Raw genomic sequence first — 14,370 nt, forward strand, 5'->3', positions numbered from 1 at the left:
GCTTTAAAAATAGAAAGGAGGAAGCCAAAGTGGCAGATGTCACATTGTTTAAGCAAATGGAGGAAATAGGGGGGCCCGGGACCGGCTGCCTCAGCCTGCCTTGTAGGATGTTTACACTTGTCTTAAAGAGATCCTCCACCGCAAAACACATAAACAGCTTACCTCCACACAAGAGATGAGTTTGCTAAACACGAACACAGATTAAAATGAGTAGTCAACTGTGAGAGAGGCGATGACCTGAACAGTCTAATTCCTAGTCTGACCTCATCCGTCTGTCCATTCACCCAAAAGATTTACACCCAACTCGCCAAACGGACAGGCTGTTGGTCTGTTTGTATGTCCATTTGCCCATCCGTCCCAAATAGTTACACCCAACTCAGTCAGGCAGCAGCCTCACCCAACAGACAGGCTAGGAGTCTGTCCGTCCGTTCGTCCATCTGTCGGTCCTCTCAGGAGGTTCAAAGGAATGGAGTGGCTGCCAGGCAGGGTGAGTGAAATCCCAGCAGCCTTGCTCAACAGCGTGGTCCAATTTCATTAACGCTGCATATCTCATAACAGCACTGATGCAGAGCAGCTCCACACAGCCAAATACTGATTCCCATCCAGCAAATTACCGGGCTCTCCGGTCAGGTCCGGTCTAAAGCAGAGAAATTGGACCACTCCATGGCTAACACCACAAGCAGAGAGAGAGGGGGAGAGAAACAATGCCAGCTACAACCTATGCAAGAGGAATGGTATCTTTCTTCATATAGCCCTTCCATGATTTATTTAATCCACTCTCAGGTAGAGAAGTGTAGTGAAATATAATGTGTGGCTTGCATTTGCTGGGTTGTGGAGTAGAATGGAATTCAATTAACCAGTTTCCGTTACAGCCCAAGACAAAAGGGCTCCTTTTCTTTTCTGTTCCCCCTGCATCAGTGCCACTTGAGTTACAGTTTTATTGTTTGGTTTTGGGATGGGGTCGGGCATGGGAGGGGGCTGCACTGTTGTTCTGATGGCTTTTGTGGCCTGAGTGAAAAGCACAGCAGGAGGGGCTGGTGCTCAGCTGAGTTTATTAAAATGGCAGAAAGCGCAAGTGACCACAGATGGTGCAGTCAATAACCTACCATCCACACCCATCTCCATACCACCAGGGTTGAAGGCAGCAAAGCACACTCGCAAGGCAGCACACCTCAGCACAAAGCAGAGGGGGCTGGCGAGACAGATGGTAGGTGTATGTGTGTGGTACTTTTAAGACAACGTCCTGTAGGAAGTGTAAGAATTCCATTAAGCTCAAACTTTATTAATACCTCTGAGGCATTAGTGAGTACACTGGTGATGACCTGAGCTTAACAAGAGAAGTGGTTGAGCACTGTTAACAGGTTCACTTTTACTCTGTTAGTAATTTCCGTTTCAAATCAACACGAAAAGTAGCCAACTTTAACATGCCGTCAACTTTTTGCCACCTTTTCTTTATATCTGAAAAGGTATTGCCAGTAACAAACCCGTACTTTTATGTCCGCCACCGAGGTGGTCATGAATGTGGTAAAGTTTTGCCTACGGCTTAGTGTAAAACGTAGTTGTAATGCTGAAGCGGCATTGGCACGCACTACACTCGATGGTTGCTTGGCAGCTCCCTTTACTAGGCTGTTACCATCCTTGTGGCAGTTCTAAACTTTGCGAGGCATGTCACTTCGCCCATCACTTCGCATAGCCCACCACTATGCATGACCTGTTTTCTTAACCACAACTGGATCGATCGATAAAAATTACTGTGGGAATGAATATCACAGAATGACGAAAATATTGGAATAAAGTAGGATAATGCAATTGAAGGCATCAAATTGTTGCTTAACTGAAACTCCCACAGCAGGGCAGGCGTTATGGGAGGCCTTAGGGGGCCTGGCCCACCTTACCGCACCTCGTTGCCCGTCTAAATAAAATATTGAAATATTGATCATTTATTTGACCGAGATGCGCACCGACAGAAAGACGCATCAATCTCAAATAAAGCATCCGAGCGAGCGAAACAGCACCCCTCTGTCTAAACCCATGGATCTGATGCTGTCTGGACCAAAAGAGTATGGCATGTCATACTAGTTCTGTCCAGACAGCATCAGATACATATAGTAAGACAGAGAGGGCTCACTCTCACCAAAACTTGTCCAGAATAAGCCCAATGCGTTTCTTGCCAATTTAAAAGGAAAGTTGGCGGGTGCACAGTGCACTGTTAGGATGCTGGCTTCCCCTAAAGTAAATGAGATCACTTGTTTTGTTACTGCCCATATGTAGCTTGTTTTTGGTCGCAGGTTTAGGAATGGATGAAAAACAGCAACATTTACATGTATCTAACTCTGCAAATGGCACTGCTGGGTGATTTGAAAAGTCATAGTCAAATCGATCAGTAATTTAATAATACTCTTAGCAACAACACTTTAATTTACAACCTACAGTGCATTCGGAATGTATTCAGACCCCTTGACTTTTTCCACATTGTTACATTACAGCCTTATTCTAAAATTGATTAAATCAAATGATTTTCCTCAATCTACACACAATACCCCATAATGACAAAGCAAACAGGTTTTTATAAATTTTTACAAATGTATTAAAAATAAAAAACAGAAATACCTTATTTACATATGTATTCAGACTCTTTGCTATGAGACTCGACAATTGAGCTCAGGTGCATCCTTTTTCCAATGATTATCCTTGAGATGTTTCTACAAATTGGTTGGAGTCCACCTGTGGTAAATGTAATTGATTGGACATGATTTGGAAAGGCACACACCTGTCTATATAAAAAAGGTCCCACAGTTGACAGTGCATGTCAGAACAAAAACCAAGCCATGAGGTCGAAGGAATTGTCCGTAGAGCTCCGAGACAGGATTGTGTCAAGGCACAGATCTGGGGAAGGGTACCAAAACACAAACAGCATTGAAGGTCCCCAAGAGCAGTGGCCTCCATCATTCTTAAATGGTAGATGTTTGGAACCACCAAGACTCTTCCTAGAGCTGGCCGCCTGGCCAAACTGAGCAATCGGGGGAGAAGGGCCTTGGTCAGGGAGGTGACCAAGAACCCGCTGGTCACTCTGACATAGCTCCACAGTTCCTCTGTAGAGATGGGAGAACCTTCTAGAAGGACAACCATCTCTGTAGCACTCCACCAATCAGGCCTTTATGGTAGAGTGGCCAGACAGAAGCCACTCCTCAGAAACAAGATTCTCTGGTCTGATGAAACCAAGATTGAACTCTTTGGCCTGAATGCAAAGCGTCATGTCTGGAGGAATCCTGGCACCATCCCTATGGTTAAGCATGGTGGTGGCAGCATCATGCTGTGGGGATGTTTTTCAGCGGCAGGGACTGGGAGACTAGTCAGGATCGAGTGAAAGACGAACAGAGCAAAGTAAAGAAAGATCCTTGATGAAAACCTGCTCCAGAGTGCTCAGGACCTCAGACTGGGGCGAAGGTTCACCTTCCAACAGGACAACGACCCTAAGCACACAGACAAGACAATGCAGGAGTGGTGTCGGGACAAGTGTGAATGTCCTTGAGTGGCCCAGCCAGAGCCCGGACTTGAACCCGATCGAACATCTCTGGAGAGACCTGAATATAGCTGTGCAGCGAGGTGCCCCATCCAACCTGACAGAGCTTGAGAGGATCTGCAGAGAAGAATGGCAGAAACTCCCAAAATACAGGTGTGCCAAACTTGTAGCATCATACCAAAGAAGACTCGAAGCTGTAATCGCTGCCAAAGGTGCTTCAACAAAGTACTGAGTAAAGGGTCTGAATACTTTTGTAAATGTGATATTTCAGTTTATTTTATTATTTTGCAACAATTTGAGAAGCTGGTTTTGCTTTGTCATTATGGGGTATTGTGTGTAGATTGAGGGAAACAAACAATTTCATAAATTTTTGAATAAGGCTGTAATGTAACAAAATGTGTAAAAAGTCAAGGTGTCTGAATACTTTGAATGCACTGTGTGTCCATATGGCAGAGGCTGGCGCTCTTGCCTTAGTTGAAATTTTACTTCAGAGTTTTATGATTAACCACGTGACAATGATTCTGAGAAACTAAAACGTTATTTTTTAAATGAAACTGTTCCAGGAAAATGAGCATATAAAAATGATCTTAACTGTCACGCAGATTGGTCGAAATGGTAAGATAAATTGTAAGCTTCCCCAAACTTGAAACTCACAAGCTGCCTATGGTTTTTACTAGAATACCCGTAAAATAAATTGTGAACGCCGCAAGCGCATAAAAATAAAAATAAACGTGCCAGCCTATGGAGATCAAAGGCCCGTCCAACTGATTCATTCTGGTGCCGGCCCTGTCCCAAAGTCATCCAAGCATTATATTAAATTTGAAGCAATATCAATGTGGTCAACTATGATAATTTCAGCACCGTTTTGATTGGGACAGCGCCATCACGCTGCTTTGAGACAAGCATGGGGACTAGTTTTGATAAATCAATCAATGTCAGATGTGTTTTCACTGAATCTCAGTTTGGATGCTCATGATCATCTTTAGTCTAGTGGATTATGTTGCCCTTCACTGGCTTAGTAGCCTACTCCCGACCAAAGCCTGTGACTTGTCTGATAAATCAATGGGATTTTGTTTAACTGAATCTCCGCCTGTATAGGCTATTTTGTTCATCGTCTCTGGCTGTGCAAGTAAGTGGAGGTGGTATAGCTCATCTATTAGTTTGCTCATCGATCACTGATCAGAAACATTTAGCATCCAATAGTGTTGCCTAAATCAAGTGTAGGCCTATTATTTTTCTTGATTGCGTATAAGCAACTCCAAAAGCCTGCAGAGGTTGTGAAATATGAACACAAGACTCCCATGCTTTTGAAAATATATATTGCTATTATTTATTTATCGGTATCATGATGAAGATACTCCCAATTTAACACCCTACTCCCTGAAAGCGGAGGGTAGGAAAAAAGGTTGAAACGTGGATTTAAAAAAAAGAAATCCTACAGGAGGTTCACCCAGGTCATATTTTGTATTTCTTTACATGATCGAAAAGAGCAGATTAAGGTTTCTAAACACATATGGGCACCTACAAACTCTCAAAACTTTTTTGTGTAGGGAAAATATTTATATTTTATTCTGTTACATTTAATTTAATTATTTCTATAAAATTATGTGTTGACTTATCAGGGCAGGGGAATGTAAGTGTATCTTGTCTGTTTAATGAACAAAATAACTAGTGTGCGTGGGACAACCATGTCGGCTATAGGCTGCACAGACCAGTAACAATTAATCTCAAAATATGCCATTCTATTATTTTGAAAATACATTTTATTAGTCTTATAAATGTTTCTTAGGACCTGCCTAAAATTAATAAATGGACTTCTTTGTGATGGTGTATTTTAAATTATTTATTAAAATAGACCTCCACCCACATCGGCCCACCCCTACTCCCACTCGTCAACTTGCCAGCATGCGCACGGGATATATAAAAGGCTTATGCCAGCAAGAATGTGGTCAAATGGGACTGTTTGAAAGGGGGTAATATAAACCTTGCCCATTATTTTAATTTTATTTTTTACAGGCAACATACTGTAAATCCTGTGTGAAAAGTGTATAACTCAGCTGACACACACGACTAGAGGACTTGCTTGACTCTTTGGACGTGTGCCATTATGTAGTGATTTGGATGAGGCGATGTCCGTCTAACCAAGTCCAAGAGAATATAAACAATGGAATTCATCAATTATTTCTCATTTTGAGAATGGAAGAAGGAGATTGAAAACCAACAAGCATTTCATTACTGTATTTGCTATCATGATGTCGCCATTCACCACTGCGTATTATGAGAGAGCTGTGCTCTCTGTGTTCATTAAGACGTCTCCATCCCGGGAGTCAGCAGCGTTGAGCCATGTGACCCGAGCGTTAACGAGAAATGTAGAAGTCACCCCAAATAAGGTGGCGACGCTGACAGCGGTCTTAAGCTTAACTCACACCCCTATTATGATGTTTAGCAACAGAGGGGGAAAAGTGACAAGGCACGGCCATTGTGAGACAGACATTTCTCGACAATGTAAATATATTTTTCTCCAGTTGATTATATCAATGGTACAATCATACCATTCAACCTTTCCGTCAAGGAAACACTGTTTTCCAGGCTCACATAACAGGTTATCTGCACAAATCATAGGTCCTGACCAACTTCATTCATAGCGTCAACAGAGCACGACAATGCACAAGCCCTGGGCACTATACTAGCGCACAAAAGACCACAATAAATCCACTACTCTCTAGCTGTTCAGTCTCGCACCATTCTCTGCCACCTCAACCAGAATGCAATCACACAGACCACAGAGTTTGAATGTGTCTCATAACCTTGCACATGACACCTTTTAGTGTGTTCCAGAATGAAGATGCTGAGGAAGAACAGCTGCCTGCCCATAAACTGCTCACTGGTATCCCCCAGAAGCCTCCTGGGCACAGTTAGATTGACTATATTGCTCATAAAAGCGCTAGTATTACATGCTCCGAGGCATCGCCATAAAATCAACTGATCAAAGGAAGGCCGATACATTATTTGGATTGTGACTCGCAAGAATCATGAAAATCTCAGTAGAGGGCATTGGGTCTATTACATACCGTAGGAAACAGCTGGCAACTAGAAAGTACCTCCAGGTTGGCCATTTGAAAAAAGTCCTGACCTTAGTTAGTATTTTTCCATTGGGATGGACAGTAAAAAAAAAGGAATGAAAAACAGGATATCCTAGACCAGAGTCAAGACTTTAGGAAACTAGTAGGCAGAGCAGACAGAAAACAGACAGCTCCCCATGTGTTCAACATTCTGAGCAAGCTTTCCATGAGCTGCCCTTTGTGGTGGGTCTTCTCTCAAAAGGCAGGGGTTCTCAAAGTGGGGTCCGCGGGCCGGAAAACACACAATGAATATTACTAACAGATTAAACTAATTTCAGCCAAGGGATCTGTGGAATACGTTTAGAGGGGTAATACGATGTAATTTTATTACTCCACAATTTATGTTCTTGCCATGGGTAACATGGGCCTTGGAGGCTCACAGGGATATTGGTATCAACAGTAATCCACCAATTACACATTTTTCAAGTCAATTCTTCTTCATACATAAATGCACTGTAAAGTTTTTACTGCCTCGTGGAAATATGCAAGATATTAGCTTTAAACATGCAACAACAAATCTCTGCTACAAGACACAATCTGTAGAATTGCTGGGCATTAGCTTGAGAACTGCAACATTCTTTCCGATGCCAAGAGGCGGGCCTTTAAAATGTTATTTCCCTTGGCTCGAGACCTGATTTGTCCGACCATGCACTGCTGAAGTCATAGCAAAAATCCTTGTATGCCATTTTTTTTTTTTAAATCTCACTCAAGTTGTGTTCTGTTTATGAGGGGGTCCCTGATGAATTTGCCATCACAAAAGGGGTCCCTGGCGCCAAAAAGTTTGAGAACCCCTGTTCTACGAGACTATTTGGTAATGTACTGTAAAGAGAAAGTCTCAATGTTTTAGTAATGCAAAATGGTGGTGTCAGCACGATGAGCCACAAGTACAGCTGGGAATCCTGTCTAAATAAAGAGCAGGCAGCTTTAGTGTACATGGCTTTCTGGATCACCACCTTACATTGGGAATCATATAACACACTACTGTCTCTGTTTCACCAGCCATTCAGAGTACTGGCAGCATTAGGCCTATGTTCTGATTACTCATAGTAGTAGAAGTAAAATTGTAAAAACATTTTGCGCTATTAATCATGAACGTACACCATTTATTTTCTTCCAGTATACTCATATTCCAGATTCTGCTCAAGTCGCCTAAACAAAACATGAATCTAGTACCACAAGTAAACAAAACATGAATCCAAGTAGACAAGTAAGCTAAACACAAACGTATTTTGCCCCAATACAAATTCTATTAAAACATAACTAGATCAACGGACTATGATGTGTGCCCCCACCAATTGAAGCTTAATAAAGAGCAGTGTGCGGGTTTCTTATTTTTTCTTATCTTCACCCACCCATTGCCTTGCATACATACAGTGGGGGGAAAAAGTATTTAGTCAGCCACCAATTGTGCATGTTCTCCCCCTTAAAAAGATGAGAGAGGCCTGTAATTTTCATCATAGGTACACGTCAACTATGACAGACAAATTGAGAGAAAAAAATCCAGAAAATCACATTGTAGGATTTTTTATGAATTTATTTGCAAATTATGGTGGTCACCTACAAACAAGCAAGATTTCTGGCTCTCACAGACCTGTAACTTCTTCTTTAAGAGGCTCCTCTGTCCTCCACTCGTTACCTGTATTAATGGCACCTGTTTGAACTTGTTATCAGTATAAAAAGACACCTGTCCACAACCTCAAACAGTCACACTCCAAACTCCACTATGGCCAAGACCAAAGAGCTGTCAAAGGACACCAGAAACAAAATTGTAGACCTGCACCAGGCTGGGAAGACAATCTGCAATAGGTAAGCAGCTTGGTTGGAAGAAATCAACTGTGGGAGCAATTATTAGGAAATGGAAGACATACAAGACCACTGATAATCTCCCTCGATCTGGGGCTCCACGCAAGATCTCACCCCGTGGGGTCAAAATGATCACAAGAACGGTGAGCAAAAATCCCAGAACCACACGAGGGGACCTAGTGAATGACCTGCAGAGAGCTGGGACCAAAGTAACAAAGCCTACCATCAGTAACACACTACGCCACCAGGGACTCAAATCCTGCAGTGCCAGACGTGTCCCACTGCTTAAGCCAGTACATGTCCAGGCCCGTCAGAAGTTTGCTAGAGTGCATTTGGATGATCCAGAAGAGGATTGGGAGAATGTCATATGGTCAGATGAAACCAAAATATAACTTTTTGGTAAAAACTCAACTCGTCGTGTTTGGAGGACAAAGAATGCTGAGTTGCATCCAAAGAACACCATACCTACTGTGAAGCATGGGGGTGGAAACATCATGCTTTGGGGCTGTTTTTCTGCAAAGGGACCAGGACGACTGATCCGTGTAAAGGAAAGAATGAATGGGTCCATGTATCGTGAGATTTTGAGTGAAAACCTCCTTCCATCAGCAAGGGCATTGAAGATGAAACGTGGCTGGGTCTTTCAGCATGACAATGATCCCAAACACACCGCCCGGGCAACGAAGGAGTGGCTTCGTAAGAAGCATTTCAAGGTCCTGGAGTGGCCTAGCCAGTCTCCAGATCTCAACCCCATAGAAAATCTTTGGAGGGAGTTGAAAGTCCGTGTTGCCCAGCGACAGCCCCAAAACATCACTGCTCTAGAGGAGATCTGCATGGAGGAATGGGCCAAAATACCAGCAACAGTGTGTGAAAACCTTGTGAAGACTTACAGAAAACGTTTGACCTGTGTCATTGCCAACAAAAGGTATATAAAAGTATTGAGAAACTTTTGTTATTGACCAAATACTTATTTTCCACCATAATTTGCAAATAAATTCATTAAAAATCCTACAATGTGATTTTCTGGAGAAAATAATTATCATTTTGTCTGTCATAGTTGACATGTACCTATGATGAAAATTACAGGCCTCATCTTTTTAAGTGGGAGAACTTGCACAATTGATGGCTGACTAAACACTGTATGGACAACACTCCCAGCCATTCTCATCAGCAATGCTGAGGGGCGAGCCTCTCATTTCAAAGGCAGTGGGGCAGACCACAGGGGTACACTTTATGATGGTTTGGGACAGGACCCCTGTCAGCAGCTCGTGGGGGACGGGCCGACAGTCACGAGAGCATGCTATCGCTAGACATCAAACCAACAAGAGGGGCCTCTGGGGCCAAGAGAGAACAGACCGGGGAAAGTTGTTGTGCTCTGTTCAGCTGGTCACAGGGACATGACAGATGAAGTCCCATTTCACCTACACCCCTCAACTGGCTTAAATACTAATGAGCTATCCAACATTTAATAATAATACATAATGTATAGGCCTAAAACCTGATGTTCAGAGTTGTAGACGTTCCTGTAATATCACCTATGAATAATTTCCTCTAACCTTGAATGCAAAATAACTTCCAACTTTAATTATATTTGGTGGGGAAGGATAAAAAGCTGCTCAGTTGAATGACAGATTAGGCTCTGATTGAAAACACTGTCAGCCAGCCAAGAGAGACTGCCAAAGCCAGACAGCAAAGAACTACAGAGGATGAAATACGAGGATAAACTATTGACTTGAATAATAATCACTTAGCTTTTCTCCATATAGCTCTCAGAAGTTGTCAGTAGAAAGAGTAGGAAATGCTTTATATTAATTTTCTAAGTAGAATCACTGGAGTTGGTGTCAGGCATAACTGCCAGATGGACAATGATGTTGGGCTGCTAGTTGATAGGATACTGGAGGTTGAGAGGGTCCTCTAAGACAACTATTTGTCCAAATAAAGCAGATCAGTCCTCATCTTCCAAAAGAGAGGCTGCGAGGCTGGGAACTAGCACATCAAACATACTCCTCTCCTTTCCTCTGGAGTTGCTTGTGGTTCTGCTCCTTGAGTAATCAATGTCTGTACAAAACTCGCCTCCGGCTTCAGAGATAGGCGTCGGCTAATAGAGACACCCGTTCAAAGATGCAACAAAACTGGGGTGCCAAAAGGATTTCACAACCTTGTGTTTACAGTGAATGGAGAATGTTGTGTTTTTAGTAAGCATTTTACAAATACAACTCATGACTTTGATGTCTGCAACACCAAATGTATTTGTGTGTAAAATTAGATAGTGACAGCTTTAGCAGAGTATGAAAGTTCACAACAGCATTCCTCTCAAGGGTCACGATTATGGTGAATAGAACAGCCAAGGAATTTGTACAAATCAAGAGGCTGGGAGTAGAGACTGATGGCAATCTTCCCTGAACATAATAAGATACAAAATAATAAGTATAGCCACTCTTTCACCTCATCACACAGACTAGCCTATGGACAAAGGATAAGGGAGACATCACATGCTTCCCCTTATTTACACTACACTGACAATCACATTATATACACTTAGTTCATGCTGCCTACCACTATTCATGAAAAACTGAATGGCTATATAGGATGAATATACAACAAATCTAAGGTAAACAGGCTGGAACATACAGTTCTCACAGAGTATACAAAGGTTAAAGATTTGCAATGCAAAGAGGACAGCAAGGTATGCAAATAAAATAATATAATAATATTCCATTTAGCAGACGCTTTTATCCAAAGCGACTTACAGTCATGTGTGCATACAATTTTACGTATGGGTGGGTCCCGGGGATCGAACCCACTACCCTGGCGTTACAAGCGCCGTGCTCTACCAGCTGAGCTACAGAGGACCACACAGGACAATGCCAATATCATGGAACTCTCCCCTCCACCTAATCATGGGGTAAATCAATCTTTCAAAAAATGTAATATGGGGCAAACTATGACTATTTATTCAGGCCAAATAACTCAACTTCAAAACCAACAGAGCGAGATCAAGGCTGATCCGCCATAGAGTAACAGGTTGTCTCTGTGCTATATTCAGACCTCTGTTCCCCAAGAGGAATGCTCCAGTTGTATCGGCTGTGTTATTATTACCGCTTTGCATGACAAACAGGAGGTTCCGCACCCACTGTGTCCCTTATGACTGTGCATCACCCTTCTACTAGAGGCTGAAAGGCCTTAGTCATCACAAGCGAAGGGGCTACACACATTCCTCACAAATGAGAGCTTGTACACAATCTGGTAATTCCTCAAGCAGAGTTGCTCCCTCTCTCCCCCCCCCCCCACCCCACCCCACCAGCCCTCTCTCTGGATTTAAGGTTTGCTATGGAGACGTGAATAGGTGGTATGTCAGAGCTCCCAACAGCTCTGGAGAACACAGTTCCTTGGCCAGGGCCAAGTCCCCATGGTTACGACAGAGCAGCAGTAACTGCCCCTTTTCTGTGTGCATTTGTCTGTTTGCAGGGAGCTTGAAGGAGACTGGAAATGCATGTCAATGTCCCCATGCCAAGTATCACAAGAGGCACCTGTATAAATCATGTATAAGCAACAGGTTCTATTGTTTGCTAGTTTGAGGTGACAAGAACACACCAAAGCGGACCTATTTAAAATCAGAACCTTCTGTTAAAATGGATTAGGACACGCCTGAAATAAGATGTGGCTACCTTTACCGACCTGGGCTGCAGACAGTGCCCAATGAAGGTATATTTGAAACAAGTCATACAAAACACGAGGAAGGCAAATGAAATGAACCCAAAATAAAGGATAGAGCATTTTATAACAGTGAGAATGAAAGGGAACATAGTACAGCCTGACAAATCAAGAGCTTTGGACTATAAGGTAATATCTGCAAAGATGATTCTGAAATAATTGTCTTTAAAGTCCTGAATCCTCATTGGTTTAAATGGTGTCAGCAATTGTTATATTTTATTCTTTTGAATTTAACAACATCATTTGGGGTATTTAGAGTACTATATAGTTAACCTTGTTCTGTTCAATGTTCTCTGTCAATAACTCAATGTTAACAAATGCAGATAGAACCTTAGATTGAAAGATTAACATTTCTAGCGTTTGGGTCTAACTAAATATCTTTCAACCTACTGGTAAATGGTATCTCTTTCTCAATATTCAGTCAGACTGGTATATAATATTGGACACAAAAGCAGAATATAACAGTTTGTTAGATTCTTCTTTAGTGGCCCAATCATCTTGTTGATCTCTCATCAGTGACTGAAGCCTGGCAAAAGCTTTTACGGAGCACAGGGAGTCAGCTAGGCTATACATCTCATACTCTGGCTGAGTTTAGACAAAGCTCACTAAATTAACCCCATAATCAAAGTAGGCTAAATGTAAAACAAATTTACCTTTAACTTGACTCTCGTAATCAGCAATGATTTCTTTATCCTTTTTGAACTTTGTATTAGACATTTTCGGGTCGATTCAGTGGTTAGGAAGTTAAACTATTAAAAGTGTCGTCTTGCTGCACGCCTATAACTTCCGACGCATCACACAGATTGAGTAGTGTTCCACTACCAGACAACAATTTGTAGTCAAGAAAACTCAACGCCAATTTTCCAATTAGAGTTATTCCCTTGTAAAGTAGCTAATCAAGAAAACGTTTAGTCCATTGTTCTCCTTCTACACGAGTAATGCTGGAAAAGGAGACCAACACGAAATCCTGATATCAATCAATGAAATCACTGATAACTGCTGGCTATGCCAGGCCAGGCAGAGCGGAGATGTCGAGTCGATGCAACTGCATAACCTTTTATAATCCGTTAATCCACGCAGTAAGTATAAAATCTTCAATGTGGGTGAGAAGGCGCGCGGTTTTATCGCACACGGAGTACCAAGGTAGCACACTGCAACTGTACGTCACGTGTCCTATATATGTCGTTCCTTTGGTGCTCTCTAGTTTCCCCGGTCCCACACTTCCCATTTGCCTCGTTTTCCCCAGACAAGACTGACTGCAGCACAGCTGCCACGCTCACTGTGGAAATGGGAGGGATCGAAGAGGCATAGCGGAAACAAGAGATGCTTTGAAATGATTTGTATCTAACCAATAGTGCCGATTATGTTTTCGGGCTAATATCAGTGCTGGACTTTTTCAACGCCATTTACATGGTGTGATCCACATACGCCTCAAGGCAGTGTTGATATTATAAGCACGGCTGTAACATTTTATTGAAGTTGCACCAGTGACATTGGAATTATTATACAAAGTAACTGCTACCAGTGTTACAATATTTCCATTGGTTAAATAACCTTGGGGGTTTCTACACTTACAAATGGCTTCGTAAGAAATAAAAAATATATTCAATACAATATTTTAGTTTTAATTCTTTACATTAGAAGTCATCCATCTATCCTCACTATGCTCTGCTGTGTGACATATCCCTTATGTCTATGGTATAAGACTAGAATTTACAAATCTGTGTAACAAACAAAAAATATCTTATATAAAAGTGCCATCAATTTACACACAGTTGTTTTCTTTACCAGGATCAAAGTCCCTGATGAGGGCCCTATGAGAAAATGGAGCACATTTGGTGTTTAGCATGCTTTGTGAGAAGAGACCTCTTAATATTTACTTACTACTTAATATAACCATTCCCATTGTAACCAAGTGATAATTCTGCTCACTACACCTGTATGTTCAGCAAAGCGATATGTACTGAAATTACTGTGGTTCTATAACCCCATCTGCTGGAGATCATGTTATGGTACAGATTCATTCTTTCCAGTCTCCTGTACACATTACATTTACGTCATTTAGCAGACGCTCTTATCCAGAGCGACTTACAGTTAGTGAATGCAAAAATTTGCATACTGGCCCCCCGTGGGAATCGAACCCACAACACTGGCGTTGCAAACGCCATGCTCTACCAACTGAGCTACACGGGGCCACATAATTTTTTTAAT

General features: G+C 42.1%; 1 protein-coding gene across 5 annotated transcripts in view; it reads right to left on the reverse strand.

Annotated features, from left to right (window-relative positions):
- Window positions 1–13,357, reverse strand: part of LOC311134959 (SLIT-ROBO Rho GTPase-activating protein 1-like) — a 150,190-nt gene extending 136,833 nt beyond the window's left edge. For all 5 annotated transcript variants that reach the window (XM_084168731.1, XM_084168730.1, XM_084168734.1 and 2 more), the window contains exon 1: window positions 12,813–13,357. In XM_084168731.1, coding sequence (XP_084024857.1) covers window positions 12,813–12,876 — 64 coding nt within the window. In that variant the 5' untranslated portion in view covers window positions 12,877–13,357. The remainder of the gene's footprint in view (window positions 1–12,812) is intronic.
- Between the last annotated feature and the right edge of the window lie 1,013 nt (window positions 13,358–14,370).

This window comes from Coregonus lavaretus, assembly GCF_964263955.1.
Source record: "Coregonus lavaretus genome assembly, chromosome: 9".
NCBI lineage: Eukaryota > Metazoa > Chordata > Actinopteri > Salmoniformes > Salmonidae > Coregonus > Coregonus lavaretus.